The following is a 16742-nucleotide window of genomic DNA, read 5'->3' on the forward strand; positions in this document are numbered from 1 at the left end:
CAGGTTTTTATTCGTATATTGAGATCACATTTCACAATGCTGTGAATGCTGAGGCCAAATGCTTTCTCTCACCTTATGCACAGATAGCGCAAGTGTCAGCTGTGGCTTCCTTGGTGGCACTCTTTTCTGAGTCAAGAGGTTGCCTCACTCAAGTCTCACTCCAGGACTTGAACACAAAAACAAATCTTGGTTGATGCTCCAAAGCTAATACAAGGCAGTGCAGCACTGTCGGAGGTAGCACAATGGTTAGCACTACTTCTTCACAGCTCCAGGGACCCAGGTTTGATTCCCAACTTGGATCATTATCTGTGTGGAGTTTGCACGTTCTCTCAGTGTCCTCCGGGTGCTCCAGTTTCCGAAAGACATACTGGTTAGGTGCATTGGCCGTGCTAAATTCTCCATCAGTGTGCCTGGGGTCACAGTGTGGAGACTAGGTGATTTTCACAGTAACTTAATTGCAGTATTAATATAAGCCTACTTGTAACAATAATAAATAAACTTTAAAACTTAAGCTTAGGTACTGTCCCTCAGAAGAGGCATTAGACTGAAGCCCAGTCTAGCACTCTTTCTATGAAGAAGAGAATTTATGAAAGCAAAATATTGCAGATATTGGTAATCTGAAATAAGGTGGAATTTTACTTTTCTGTTGCAGCAGGGGCAGGGCTGTAAAATATGATGAACCATACAAAAGTCAATTTACTTCAGCAGAACTGGAAAATCTCACAGGCATAAAATCCCACCCACAGAAACAGGAAGTCCTAGACATACTCAACAAGCCTAGCAGAAACAAAGTTAACATTTTGAGTCCAATAAGACTCTTCAGAACTCAAGAAGAAGGAGATTGAGAGATGCTGCAGCAGGAAATTTACCCCTGATGTTCCAGTCCATATTTATATTCAAAACATTGGCTGGAATTTCCCAGCTCCTCCACAATTGGTTTTCCTACAGTGGTGGTGGCTTGCAATTGGCCGTCAGTGGGACCCTCCAATCCCAATAAAGTTAAAGGTTTTCCCATACTGCTCTGGGGAACTGATGGCAGGGGTCAACTTTAATGGGGCCAGAAGATCTTGCTGGCACAAACTCTGATGAGAGAGTGATGGAAGGGCTTGAAATTGAGCCAGAACTGAGATATACTAGATACCAGCATTGCACAGAAATTCCTACCAGGCTGCTATATGCTAGCGGTTGGCAGTGGAATTTGTCTGAGAACACGGAATCTTTAAAATTTAAAAAGGATTTTATTTTACCTTTAAAGCAGTCTCCTTACAAAGGGAGAATGGAAATATTTTTCTCCGAGGTCATCCAGAATTCAACTCCAAACTCCCCTCCTGACAAATCTGGTAACACCACAGCAGCATCAATGAACCATAAGATGATAGCAAAATACTGTAGATACTGGAATCTGAAATAAGAACAGAAAAGGCTAGAAAATCTCAGCGGCTCTGACAGCATCTATGGAGAGAGAATAGAGCCAACGTTTTGAAGAGTAATCCAGACTTGAAACATTGGCTCTACTCTTCCTTCACAGATGCTGCTGAGATCTGCTGAGATTTTCTAGCATTTTCTGTTTTAGCATCAATGAGCCAATCTGTGAGGAATGCAAAGCAATATCTCCCATGATCCTAGTTTGCTGTATCAGCTGTGGAAGTTTGTGTCAAGTGCATTCTGACACTCATCCCCATCCTCATCATCCCAGTGATTTTCAGTTGGTTTTAACTTCTGCTTTTGCTTGTTTGATATTGGCTGATCACAACAACATAAATTGCTTACTGGCAGGATTTGAAGCAACTTACTGTGGATCTGCCAGAATGGTTAAAAGGGAGTTAAAAATGCTTTCAATTTGAGTAACAATGGTGAGTGCCATTTGTTACCCATTCCTAGTTCCTCTGAGATCATCAAGAATCAAGCAGCACATGTAAACCAAACTTGGAAGATTTCCTTTTCTGAGAAATACCAGTAATTGGCTTGGTTTTAATGCCAAACTGGCAGCTTTTACTCAGTTTTTTTACAGTGCAATTTTGGAATGCTCCTAAAATTGACTAAAAATACTGTGGAATATGCCTCATTAAGAAGAAAGAATGTGACCTGCTTGGGTGTGAAATGTACATATATAGAGTAAACCTGTTTATCAGTGATGCATCGACAATTTGGGATTTAGAATAACAACAAACACTGGCCAAGTTCTGGAAGTGGCAATAGATGATCTGAGTGATGGTGTGGATGTGTGGTTAGAGATTCATCTTAGAGTTAAACAATACACAGTTTGTTCAACCCCAAAAAAATTTCAGGGAGAGGAACGAATTTGCTGCTTGAGAGTTTCCTACTGTTTAATTGGAGATTTCTGCTAATCCAGTATGTGGTTAAAAAAAAATCACACATGGGATAGTAGCTTAAAGAGTACTGATTTGAACTGATTTGGTTTTGATTTGATTTAATTTATTATTGTTACATGTATTAACATTAATGAAAAGTATTTTTTCTTGCGTGCTATACAGACAAAACGTTCATAGAGAAGAAAATGAGACAGTGCAGAATGTAGTGTTACAGTCATAGCTAGGGTGTAGAGAAAGATCAACTTAATGCAAGGTAAGTCCATTCCAAAGTCTGACAGCAGCAGGGAAGAAGCTGTTCTTGAGTCGATTGGTATGAGAACTCAGACTTTTGTATCTTTTTTCTGATGGAAGAAGGTGAAAGAGAGAATGTCCGGGGTGCTTGGAGTCCTTAATTATGCTGGCTGCTTTGTCGAGGTAGCCGGAAGTGTAGACAGAGTCAATGGATGGGAGGCTGGTTTGCGTGATGGATAGGGCTACATTCACAACCTTTTGTAGTTTCATGCGCTCTTGGGCAGAGCAGGAACCATATCAAGCTGTGATGCAACCAGATGCTTTCTATGGTGCATCTGTAAAAATTGGTGAGAATCGGAACTGACATGCCAAATTTCCTTAGTCTTCTGAGAAAGTAGAAGTGTTGGGATGCTTTCTTAAGTGTAACGTCGGCATGGGGGGTCCAGGACAGGTTGTTGATGTTCTGGACACCTAAAAACTTGAAGGTCTCAACCCTTTCTACATTGTCCCCATTGATGTTCTCCTTTACACTTCCTGAAGTCAATGACAGTCTCCTTCGTTTTGTTGACATTGAGGGAGAGATTATTGTTGCTGCATCAGTTCACCAGATTCTCTATCTCATTCCGGTACTTTGTCTCATCATTGTTTGAGATCTGACCCACTACGGTGGTGTCATCAGCAAACTTGAAAATCAAATTGGAGGGGAATTTGACCGCACAGTCATAGGTATATAAGGATTGTGGTAGAGGGCTGAGAACACAGCGTTGTGGGGCACCAGTGTTGAGGACGATCATGGCAGCAGAGGTGTTGTTGCCTATCTTTACTGATTGTGGTCTGTGAGTTAAGAAGTTCAGAATCCAATCGCAAAGGGATGAACTATATTACATTTGAGGAATCTGTATTACATTTTTGTAATTCTCACCCTTTTGTCAACAGAGCAGAAATTGATCTGCAATGAATCTGCATATACTGTTAAAACAGTATATGTCTTTCTAACGAGTAGTCCAATGAACCTGAGAGTGAAAGAATGTAGAATCATGGAATTATATAAAAATAAACATACGGTGCAGAAGGAGACCATTTGCCCAGAATATCCATGCTGGCTGCAGAAGCTGTCCAGGCTAATACCACTCTCCAGTCTTATTTGTAGGTACATGTAAGTAGCACTCTGTTTTTCTGTCGTGCTCTTGTGAATGAACATAAATTAGTATTTGCTTATTGGCAGTATTTGAAGTAACCTAGCGGATCAGCTAGAATGGTTAAAAAGGAGACGTTTTAAATAAAATATGCTTACAATTTGAGTAACAATAATAAGGTGCTATTTGTTACCCGTTAATAGTTACCCTGACAGCATCAAGAATCGCATTTTTTTAAAAAACAGTTCATTTATTAGTGTCACAAGTAGGCTTACATTAACACTGCAGTGAAGTTGCCGTGAAAATCCACTAGCTGTAGAGTGATTAAAGCAATGTAAATAAAGCAAAGCCAACCTGCTTCTTGGTTCCTGTATGACAGGGGAGCTAACTGGTGGGACAATAGTGTGTGCGAAGGCGGTGGAGGGAACGGCGGGCGTTAGGACCCCGGAGGAAGCAGCAGCGCAGTGGCTGCTGGGTGCAGAGGGGGAGAGATGGCAGCTGCAGCATCCTCCCGCTGACAGGAGCAGCCCGCAGACGGGCAGCGCGCACCATCACTGTCTCCCCAGCCAGATCCACTCCCCTCAGCAACTGCATCGCTGGCAACTTGGGGTTACCCCCTCCTCCGCCCCCAGGGAAGGGATGGAGTACATCAGGACCCCGAAGGTAACAAAAAAAATGAAGCAGATGCTGAGGATGCAGCTGGCATCACTGATGTTGTTTATTGTACACGACGTTGTCGTCTGTTGTTCTGACCTTGTCAACCGTTCGGATTGGGACAGCTTGTTTCCTTTAAAAATAAAATACACCATTGCTTGATCTCAGTTGCAATGTGCTCAGAACAACAACAGATTTAAAAAAGAACTTGAAAAGGATAACGCTTTTCTCCTTCCAAATGTAGTCTTATGGCTACCTTTACAGGATCAATTGTCTCTTTAAAAAACAAACAACAACAAAAAGAATTTTGTTCAATTTCAAATTCTAAATGCTTGTTCCTTTCCATCGTTTACTCATGAGGGAAAATTTGCTTCTTCGATGTGAAGCTGTACTTGTTTGAGTGTGTGCCTCAGATTGACTGCAACAAGGCCAAGGGCACTTTTGGAGCCTTTTTTGGAAGAATGTTTGCTCACTGGCAATGTTTGAATTAACTATTAACATTATCATACCTGTAACAGCATCATCTGTCGGTAAGGTGTTAGAAGCAAGGATAAAGTTTCTAATGAAACTGGTTTGGGGATCAATTAAAATGCATGATTAGCATTTACGTCTACAATAATTACGCTTTTCTGTCTATCTAAACTGTTTTAATTAGTCAGTTTAAGAGGAGCATGAGTGGCTAACACGGTTGCCTCACAGCTCCGGGGACCCAGGTTCAATTCCTGGCTTGGTGAATTGTATGGAGACTGCATATTCTCCCCATGCCTGCATAGGTTTCCTCCATGTGCTGTGGTTTCCCCCCACAGTCCAAAGGACATGCTGGTCAGGTGCATTGGCCATGCTAAATTCTCCCCCAATGTACCCAAATAGGTGCTAGAGTGTGGTGACGAGAGGATTTTCACAGTAACTTCATTGTAGTGTTAATTAAAGCCTACTTGTGACAATAATAAATCTGTGGATGGTTTATTTAGTGAGGGTGATGCTTGACAGAAGTGGTCGCATGTGAGGTACATAGCAGGTTGGAGCGCTCACACATGTGGAGCTGCCAGTGATTTGTGGCAGCTGCGGTGGAGGGTTGTTGTTGGAGAAAAAACAGTGGATGGTAAGGTGAACTCAACAACAAAGTTTGTCTGGCTGGGGTTATTGGTTCTGTGAAGGATGGAATGGGAATGATGAGTATGGAATGGGATGGAGTTTGCAAGAGAGGGATGACATGGGATATAAGAAGGCTGGATGAGATGATGGAATTGGTTAAGTGTGACAAATTGGCAAGAATAATCATTTGAAACAACTTGTTATTTGAAAGCTATTCTTTGTGCTGAAAATGAAGATTCACTACATTTGAATGGAAAAATCTTCGAAAAGTTGTCAGGTTAACTAAAAGAATACGCCAGCATTAATTCTGTAGGTGAAGCAGATGATAATATTCAATACTATACTCTCCTGAGTTTCTGTATAGTTTAACTCCAATGGTCATATCACTGCACAAACTTAGACTTAAGGAAGGAGCAGTTGTAATGTTGCTACAAAATTTGAATCCTATTGTCATGGAACAAATTGGTCATCTGGAAGCTGTTCTCTTTGAAATACTTACACATCATAGAATCCCTACAGTGCAGAAGGAGGCCTTCAGCTGATCAAGTCTGCACCAACTCTCCAACAGTGAATCTTCTGTGGTCTTATCCCACTAATCCACATAACCTGCATATCTTTGGACTGTGGAGGAAACCTACGCAGACACAGGGCGAATGTGCAAACTCCACACAGACAGTCATCTACAGCTGGAATTGAAACCGGGTCCCTGGTACTGTGTGACAGCTAACCCACTGTGCTACCATGTCATCCTGTGGTATTGTATAGCTATAATTACTGAAATTATAACAGGCAGATTTTAACAAATAGAGATCAATTCGTCAAATAATGTTGAACCCATCAGATGTAAAGTTGTCTTTTCAACTTGGCAGAAAACAGTGGGGTTGCAGGGTGAATGAGAAAACTAACCATGGCACTATGGTACAGGAAACCATTCAAAGGTTGTGAGGGAGCCAGTGCAAATTGGCATAGGATACATAAAATTAGGGAGATGGATATGTGACTCAAAGACTGGTGAGGGAGAACTGGATTCTAGTTTGTGGGCACTGGCACCAATACTTGGGAAAGTGGGGACTGTACCATTGAGCTCTGATAAAGGGTCATCTAGACTCAAAACGTTGGTTCTGTTCTCCCTACAGATGCTGTCAGACCTGCTGAGATTTTCCAGCGTTTTCTGTTTTTGTTTCAGATTCCAGCATCTGCAATGTTTCACTTTTATCTGTACCAAAAGGACAGTCTATGCCTGAATCATTCTGGGATCGTGAATTTGCGAATTGCATAAGTAGAGAAGTAGAGAGGACTTCAAACTGAATAGTGAAGGCAGCGGATCAAATGTGAACAGATGTGGTACATCAAATAGGAGAGACGAGGGAAGAGAGGAAAATAGTAACAAGGGAAATGAGGGTCAGAAAGGGTCCTTAAGCTACACATCTTTGGACATTAAGGGGCAATTTGGCATTGCCAATCAACCTAACCTGCACATCTTTGGATGTGGTAATAAACTTTAAGGAAGTGCCCCCGGAAATTGTCGATCCTTTGGTGGTCATTTCCAACATTCTTTGGATTTTGAACTGGTTCCAGTAGATTGGAAGGTATCTAAAAGAGTAAGCAAAGTGAGTTTTGGTCCTCTGAAGAGTGAGAATGGAGAGTTAATAGTAGCTAATAAGGAAATGGCAGGTGGAATGAACATATCATTTATTTCTATCTTCATCACAAATAATACAAGAAATATTCAAATAATAGTTGTAAATCAGGAGGTGATGAGGAGACAGGTACTTGGTGAAATTAAAATCACCACGGAGGAAATACTGAGCAAACTGATGGAGCTGCATGCTGACAAGTGTCAGGATCCTGATGGACTTCATCATAGGATTTTAAGAAATGGCTATGATGGACTTCATCATAGGATTTTAAGATATGGCTAATGAGATCGTAGATGCATTGTTGCTTTTTTTCCAGAATTCATTAGATTTTGGAAAGGTTTCATCAGACTGGAAAGTAGCAAATATAACCTCTCTATTCAAGAAGGGATGGAGGCAGAAAGCAGGAAATTATAAGCCAGTTATCTGTCATGGAAAGGTGTTGGACTTGATCATTAAAGAAGTTATAACTGGGCACTTGGGCAAGCTCAAGGTAATTGGGAAGGATCAACATGGTTTTATGAAAGGAATATGCTGAACCAATTTACTATTGTTCTTTGAAGGAATAGTGTGTGCTGTGGAGAACGGGGAGTCTGTGGATGTACTGAAATTGGATTTTGGGAAGCAGAAACATAATGATATTGTCACTGGACTAATAATCCAGAAACCCAGCTCTGGTTCGACCCAGGTTTGAATTCTATCATGGCAGATGGTGAAATTTAAACTCAATAAAAGTATGGAATTAAAAGTCTAACGATGACCATGATAGCATTGTCGATTGTCTTAAAAACCAGTCTGGTTCATTTATGTCCTTTAAGGAAGGAAATCTGTCACCCTTACCTGGTCTGGCCTTTCTGTGACTTCCGATGCGCTCTATGTGGTTGGCTCTTAAATACTCTCAGGGATAGGCAATAAATGCTGGCCCATGAATGAATCATAAATAAAATCTCACATCAAAGATTATTGCAAAAAATAAAATGTGATATAACAGAGTACATAATCATATAAGTCTGTACTAAAGATTGGCTGGCTGGTTAAAAAGTTGAAAGTATACATACGTGGGTCTTGTTCTAATTGGCAGGATGTGAGGAATGGAGCACTGCAGGGGTCTGTACTGGGGCCTCAACTTTTTACATTTTACATCAATGACGTTGATGAGTAGAGTGAAGGCATGGTAGAGAAATTTGCCGTCGAATCAAAGGTAGGAAGGAAAGTATGTTGTGAAGAAGACATACAGAGTTTGCATTTGGATATAGAAAGGTTGAGTAAGTGGGAAAATATCTGGCAGTTGGAGTATGATGTGGGAGAATATGAAGTTGCTCACTCTGATAGGAAAAATAAAAAAAGAGTATTATTTAAATGGAGAACAGCTGCAGAATGTTGTTGTGCAGAGGAATTTAGGCATTCTCGTGTATGAGTCATAACCAGGTGCAGCATGTAATCAAGAAGGCTAATGGAATGCTATCCTTTATTACAAGAGGAATTGAACCTAAAAGTAAAGGCGTTATGCTTCAGTTATACAGGTTATTGGTGAAACTGCATCTCGAATATTCTGTGCTGTTTTGGTCTCCTTATTTAAAGAAGGATGTAAATGCATTGGAGGGTTCAGAGGAGGTTTACTAGATTGATAGATGGAATGAGCAGATTGTCTAATGAGGAAAGGTTGGAAAGGCTGGGCTTGTTTCCACTAGAGCTTAGAAAGTGAGGGGTTGTTCTTTTAGGGCAGAGGTGAGAAGACATTTTTTTTCTGAGGTTTGTACAACTTTGGAACAGTCTGCATCTGGAAGTGAGGCCATTAAATATTTTATAGTGAGGTAGATAGATTTTTGTTAAGCAAAGGAATCAAAGGTTATTAGGGGTAGATGGGGAAAGTGGAAATCATCCCAGCCAGATTAGCTATGACCTCATTGAATGGTGGAGCAGGCTCAAGGGAGCCAAATGGTCCTATTTCGTATGTTTGTATGTTATTAGGCCTATTTTGACACATGGATAGCATTATGTAGCTTTTTCCAGAGTGAGAAATTTCAATTCTTATTGTAACATAAAATCATGCCAAAGAATTCCAGTGGTTATAGTGATATACTTAGAGCTGGGTCTTTATGTTCTTAAAATGCATAAACTTCAGGCAGATTTGACTGAAATGTTATTAAAATAAGAATTATTTTTCATTCATTCATGCGACATGGGCATTGCCAGCTGGGCCAACATTTGTTGCTTGTCCCTAATTACCCTTGAACTTGGTGATCATTTCAAACGGTCTTTAAGATTGCTGTGGATGTGGAGTCACACGTAAGCCAGACAAGGGAAGGATGGCAAATTTCCTTCCCTATAGGACATTAGTGATCCAGGTGGGTTTTTATGACAATTACTGATAGTTTCATGTTCATAGTTTCACCATTGCAGAGACTAGCATTATATTGCAGATTTATTAATTAGTGAAATTTGTACCATGCCCTAAGAGGGCTGGGCCTCCGGAACAACAAGTCCACTGTGTCATCATCTCCCCTTTGTTGGATGAGGCAGTGGTGTTTGTTGCAAATTGTTTATGTCAGTAAACGAGATGGTCTTTTCCTTTGCCATTTTCATATATTTGGCTAATGTTTTGACAGTTTGGCCGTCATCAGACATCATCATGAATTTGGTCCACCTGTTAGTTGGATACTGGAGAGTGTATTATCTGAATAAATACAGCAGTAAGTCTTATAACTAGTGTATGCACTCCAGAGATAAAGAATCAAAAGAGTTAATGTAATTCCCATATGGTAGATTACAAATCAGCTATTCCATATAACCTTATGTGTTCAACAGTGGCATTCTACATATAGTTACAAAAGTAGATTACTTCCATTCAGTGGGAACTTTTCTTTTAAAAATAATAATTCACAAGATGTAATCATTGCTAGTAGGGGCAGTATTTATGCCATCTCTAGTTAGTTTTGAGAAGGTGGAGGTCAGTCCCTTTTTTGAACCACCGCAGTTCATATAGTGAAAATACTCTATGACACTGTTAGGGGGCAGTTCAAGGAGCCAGTGATGATAAAGGGACAGTGATATACATCCAAGTCATGATGATGCATGATGAATGGAACCAGGAAGTGGCGGTGTCCAATGCATCTACAGCCATTGTCCTGATAGGTGGTGGAGGCATGAGTTGTTGAAGAAGCCTCGGTGACTTGTTGCTGTGCATCCAGTGGATAATGTACACTGAAATCAAAATGTGCCAAGTATGTCAAGATCGTAGATGGACTGTCTATCAATGGCTGCTTTGCCCTGGATGGTATTGAGTTGCTGAAGTGTTGTTGCAGCTGCAGCCACGCAGGCAAGTGGACAACATTTTACCACAGTCTTGCCTTGTCCCTTGTAGGTGGCAGAGAAACTTAGGGGAATTGGAAGGTGAGCCATCAAGCACAGATAACCATATTTATGACCTGCTCTAGTGGGCAGACTTGAGTTGTATTTCTGGTCAGTGGTGGTCCTGAGATTGTTGAATCCCTTACATCAGTGATCATTATTGCCATTGATTGTCAAGGGGAAATGGTTATATTCTTGTTGGCTATGGTCATTGCTTGGCACCTGTGATATGCATGTTACTTACTAGTTCAAGCCGAGATGTTGTCTATGCCTTGCATATGATGTGACCCTTGAAGATACTTGCAAACGCTGAAAATAACTGCACTGCTGTTCTTACCCCCCAAGTGTGGGATGATGCATTGTGATACCCTGGTTTTGAGTGACAGAGCGATTCAGTTAATTGGAGGTCCAATGTGTGTGCCACAAAACAGCCTCAGATTTACATTCATATTCATCTATTTCCACTCAGTGAGTTTTTTACTCCAGAAGTATCAATATGTAAGTACATTGAGCAGACTCTAAGGCCTAAACTTTTGTAAATCAGAGAACCTCTTCATCATTATGAAAATGGCTGTGGGAGCCTAGATTTGAAAGGCCTAGCACATACCATTTTTTACCAGAGGGGAATGGGAGCGGATTCCAAATTGTACATCTGTAGTTAATGGAAGCAACTACCCACATAAAACAGCAGCTTCCTCTAGTTATGTCAGATATTAAAAGTAGGCACAAATGTATGTAAAAAGTGCAAAAGGAAATCATTGGGACTGTTGGAAGAAGCTGTCAAGGTGTTTAACTCTCCTAATCTTTAAATATTTGAATAAGAACAGAATACAGTGTTTAAAAAAAAGTAACGTTGCTATTTCAATCTATCTCTTGATATTAGCTTGAGGATTATCATTATTGAATTTGTGCTGCATGACTGATTTCATAATCTTCCACCATTGCAATGTGGTGCCTCTCAATTTACAATTTGTTGACAGCTCCAAGTGGTTATAGACTCTTTGAAGTGGAACTGTGAATTCAAAAGCTGGTTGTTATGAGGGATTGAAGGAAGTTAAATGTAGTTAATGGATTTTTATCAGTAAGTGTTTTTTTTGAAGTAGCAATTTCTTTAATAGACACTTGTGATTTTAATTTCATCCCATCTCAGAGTGGGTTCTGAGTACTGGGGGGTTGGCATGGTAGGAGTAAGGCAAAGAGTGGTGGTTACTGGGCATCTGGCAGCCTCCGTACTCATTCTGAGGTTGCCTGCCACAACTCCTATTTTCACTCACATCCAACTCCCCTTTCCAAGGCACTTACACTTGGTTTGTGTTTGTGGAGACAGGAATTGTCCTAATTCTCTGGAATGAAAATTGAAGCTTAACTGATTTCCTTTAGGGGTAGATAGAAAATTGGAGGCTGTACTGCCCCAACTGTTAAGTGGTTTGGTCTAGTTTCCTACATTAAATTTACTATAGAAATGTAAGTAGTGGTTATAATCATTCTTCTTGTGCATATCCAGAAATTGATAAGGTACCTTTTGTTGGAGGCTTGGGGAAAGGGATTTCAGATGGAGAAACCACATCATAGTGAGACAAAAACGAAAGAAAGGTAAGTATATTACACAACAATAGCCAGTTGAGATATAAAAGATAGGCCTCTACAGCAGTGGTGAACAAAACGACAAAAACACTTGAGACTCAGCTGGCTGTGACTACTTCAACCATTTGTTTGAACTGAAAAACGATTTATCTTTAGTTAGGTTTTTAAACCCTAATGTTTAAGTTTAGAACAAGTACCAAAATTGCAAATAACATTTGAAATTAGAATGACAATTTAATTCCAATGGTATTTCAATTACAGCATTATTACTTTTCAATGTATTTTTCTGTATTACCTTTGTGTAAAGCAGTGGTAAATTGAGTGGAGTTTTACCACTCTGATGGCCATGAAAGTATGCTTTTTCAAAAATGTTAAAAATTGTGCAATTGTTTAGAAACCAGTGCAAAGTCATATCAACCAAAGCAAAACCTGGGTTCACAAGAGTCATAAGTATAAGCCTCAACTTTCATTGAGAGACCTGTGAACCTAGAGCCAAAGGAGACATGAAAAGCAGATAAACAAAAACTAATATTTCCCTCTACCCTTTCTTAAAGATGCTGTCTCATTCTGGTGCACAATTACACTAATATTTCTTCATGTGAGAATCTATAAGCGAGTGATAGATGTGGAAGATAAGACATCTGATACTGGTCTGGGTCACATGGTACCAATGAAGAGTGAAAACCCCTGGTGGCTGCTTTCCTCCTCCCCTAGTTCAGGATTATTGCGACCAATTGTGGTTTCACCAATGAGATTATCTAACCAAATAGGATCTAAACTTGGGATATTCTGGTTTGTTTGACTTAATTTGTTAAACCCTGTGGTGCATTTTCCAGTAAGAAATGAAAAATCACTTTCATTAATAACCATTATAATATTTTGTACAAGTTGGTAGGTTAAGCCAATATGGGACAGTGTGATCACATCTCCTCTATTAAAATTCTCTTGATATACCATGAAATAAAATGTAGCTAAGCTGTTCTAAGAAGTCCAATAATCATCACCTCCTGCCAATTTCAACATAGCTTTCAGTTTCAGCAGTGTCAGTAAACAGACAGTTTTAGATCAACTGCCCATTTTGCGGCTCGTGATGGCTGACCTAATATCTGTTTTCTGCCCCAGCTGAAGTTTAAAATGACCCGCAGTGTCCTTCCAGTGTAATTATTTCCTGGTCCATCCAACAGATATAACCCATGCCATCCAATTGGCCTTTGATGATTTTTCATGAAAGTAGCTCGAGAGAAGCACTGCATGGAGGCCAGCAGTCCTCATGTATCTTATTTATATGTTCATGTTTCATGAAAGTCTAGCCAACCAGTGTGGGCAGGTTATATGTGCGTGGATGTCATCACTGTTCATTCTATCTCACCCAATGCCTACAAACATGATCTTTCTAGCAGTGATGTGGTCACTGAACAATGGATATTAATTGTAGTCTTTTCTCCGACTTCATATGAGGATTGGCAATCAACTAACTAGGCAGAGATCCGAGATTGAAACTGGAACTTTTCCATGGTAGTATTTGAAGAGGAACCAGGGATTAAACAGCTATACATTCCTCCCTCAACTAATTCAATCAAAAAACAAATTAACTTGCCATTCATTACTTTTTATGTTTGGGTAAATGAATGCTTTGTTGGCCAATACAACATTAACTACGCTCTGTAATTCATTATATGTGAAGTCCTTCAGGATGCTTCTGACAGATTTGATAAGGTGCTTTACAATTGCAAATATTTTCTTCTTTAATGTAGTTAGACTATTAGTTTAATTGTAACCTATTTACCCTGCATGTCTATTGAATGTGGATGTCAGCATGCGCACTAACCTTCCTTATCTATTTTCATTGATGAGTCAGTACCTTTCTCTATTTTTCAAATTCTTCTCCATGATTTAATATCTAATCATTTTCCTTCAGCATTTTTTTAAATGATCCTGAGATTAAATTGTGTATTATTACTGTTTAAAAATCCCACATATTTATCTAAAATTCTTTGCAATCAGGATGAACTTCAGAAAATCTCCAAGTATTTCTATGGGAGAATGTCAGAATAATTGTAGGTACATAATTCAATAATGATGTGAGACTTGTGTGTATGCACTTCTGGAAGATGGTGTACGCATAAGGATTCATTTGTATTGTGGGATTTAAATTATTGTGAAGAATAGAGAATGGTTTTGGCTGTATTATTTCTGTTGATTTATATTTCTTGTTCTCTCTTTCCCCCAAATCCTGTACAGCACTTTCAGATTTCCTCCACCTTTGTTCCTGTAACTCATTCTTAAGCTCACCCCACTAAACCCACCTCCTCACTTTCTGACTATCTGCCTGCCTTTTAGCTCCTCCTCCCTTGCTCCCATGCAACTGCTTCCAATCCTTTACTTGTGTCTGCTTTGGATTTCCTCCCCCTATTTTATCTGTCACAGTTTCTCTCCTGAACAATTCAGAATATCCTCTCTTCTGCCTTGCTCCCCGATTTTCTTCTCTTTATGACTTGGAGTTGTCTTCTCTTCCGTATTTATGCTTACTAACCGAGTACTGTGATGGTGTACAAATGAAGCAGTGGCATGATGGGAAAAATGGTCAAGTAATTGGTATAAAGGAGAGCTGACCAAGCTATTCCAAATTGCCAGACCCCTGTGAAACTGACTCTGAATAACATAAGACATGACGAACATCAGAGAAGGCCAAAACCTGATAAGGCTGACTCCACATAACTTAGGGCTGGAGGAGTGACGCGAGATAACGTCAGAATCACAGAACCTTCTATTAATCAGAAAACAAGATATGGTCAGAGATCACGGAACCTTTCTGTTCCTTCAAAGGACAAGATAATGATATTATTGATGAGACAGAGGAGTCTCGGAGGTCGCTGGATCCTAATACAATTGATGATGTATTACTGCTTGTATTACTAATTGAACATGTACACTGATAAGACAAAGGTATAACTATGGAACTGATTCTAGTGGCAGGCGCGGTCTTGGTATAGAATCAGCAGTTTGTAGGGACTGCTCTCTGTCTCCAAGACTCTGCCATATACTGCATGCAGTTTTGTGATGATAAAAGCTAGTTGTTTTTGCAAAGCAAACTTGGTTTAGTTTTACCATCACAGCTCGGAAACAAGAAATTCTCCACTACAACATTTGGCGCAGTGAGAGCAGAAACCAATATCCTGGGTGAATTCTGTGGGGGACTGAAGAAGTGATTGAGCCACGACCCGGAGGGAAGAGATGGACGCCGGCACAAGGTAAGATTTGCCTTGGTCTCTCTCTTTCTCTCGGATCGGTGCTACGACTCCCCATCCCTTATGGAGGATGCTAACAGGTGACGGTGTTCGAATCTAAATTATACTGTGAGTAGTTGTTAGGGTCAGGGACCCAATGAGTAGAGTGTTTAGGGTCAGGGACCCAACAAGTAGAATATTTAGGGTCAGGGACCCAATGAGTAGAGTGTTTACGGTCAGGGACCCTATTGCAACTAGCCTAAGGTCAGGGACCCCTTGATCTCATGTTGGATCCGGATCATGGTTACATAGGCTTAGTTTGAACATAAGAACATAAGAAATAGGAGCAGGAGTAGGCCATCTAGCCCTTCGAGCCTGCCCCGCCATTCAATAAGATCATGGCTGATCTGTCGCTGCTCAGTTCCACTTTCCCGCTTTCTCCCCATAACCCTCAATCCCCTCTCTTATCAAAAACCCATCAACCCGCGTCTTAAAAGTATTTAGCGAGGCAGCCTCCACCACTTCAACGGGCAGAGAATTCCAGAGATTCACCACCCTTTGAGTGAAGAAGTTCCTCCTCAACTCCGTTCTAAACCGCCCCCCTTTTATCTTGAGGCTGTGCCCCCTAGTCCTACTGTCTTTTTTGAGCGGGAAGAGTCTCTCCACCTCTATCCTGTCCATCCCATTCATCATCTTATACGTCTCAATGAGATCTCCCCTCATTCTTCTAAACTCTAACGAGTACAAGCCCAGTTTATTCAGCCTCTCCTCATAGCTCAACCCCCTCAACTCCGGTATCAGCCTAGTAAACCTCCTCTGCACTCCCTCCAAGGCCAAAATATCTTTGCGCAGGTGCGGCGCCCAAAACTGCACACAGTACTCCAGCTGCGGCCTCACCAATGCCCTATACAGCTGCAGCAAGACCTCCCTACTTTTGTATTCAATCTCCCTCGCTATGAAGGCCAGCATCCCATTCGCCTTCCTGACCACCTGCTGCACCTGCAAGCTGGGTTTTTGCGACTCAAGCACAAAGACCCCGAGGTCCCTCTGCACCGTCGCCTGCTGCAGTTTTTCGCCCCGTAAGTAATAATCCTTCCTACCATTCTTCCTACCAAAGTGGACCACCTCACACTTGCCAACATTAAATTCCATTTGCCATTTCCTGGCCCGTTCGCCCAGCCTATCTAGATCCTTCTGCAGACTCTCCACACCCTCCGCACAATTTGCCGTTCCCCCAATCTTGGTGTCATCAGCAAATTTCGACACCCTACACTCGGTTCCCTCCTCCAGATCATCTATATAAATGGTAAAAAGCTGAGGCCCCAGCACCGACCCCTGGGGCACTCCACTAGTCACCATCCGCCAATCCAAATAGCACCCGTTGACCCCCACTCTCTGCCTCCTATTTGACAACCAATCCTCTATCCACGCTAACACCCTACCCCCAACTCCATGTCCCTCGACCTTCTGCAATAACCTCTTGTGAGGTACTTT

General features: G+C 40.9%; 1 protein-coding gene across 1 annotated transcript in view; it reads left to right on the forward strand.

Annotated features, from left to right (window-relative positions):
- The first annotated feature begins 4183 nt into the window (after nt 1–4183).
- Nucleotides 4184–16742, forward strand: part of LOC145341935 (phosphatidylinositol-3-phosphate phosphatase MTMR7-like) — an 84933-nt gene continuing 72374 nt past the window's right edge. Inside the window, exon 1 of the mRNA XM_080187012.1 lies at nt 4184–4363. Within this exon, the coding sequence (XP_080043138.1) occupies nt 4340–4363 (24 nt within the window). The 5' untranslated portion in view covers nt 4184–4339. The remainder of the gene's footprint in view (nt 4364–16742) is intronic.

This window comes from Carcharhinus amblyrhynchos, chromosome 1, assembly GCF_965287045.1.
Source record: "Carcharhinus amblyrhynchos chromosome 1, sCarAmb.v2.hapA, whole genome shotgun sequence".
NCBI classification, from domain to species: domain Eukaryota; kingdom Metazoa; phylum Chordata; class Chondrichthyes; order Carcharhiniformes; family Carcharhinidae; genus Carcharhinus; species Carcharhinus amblyrhynchos.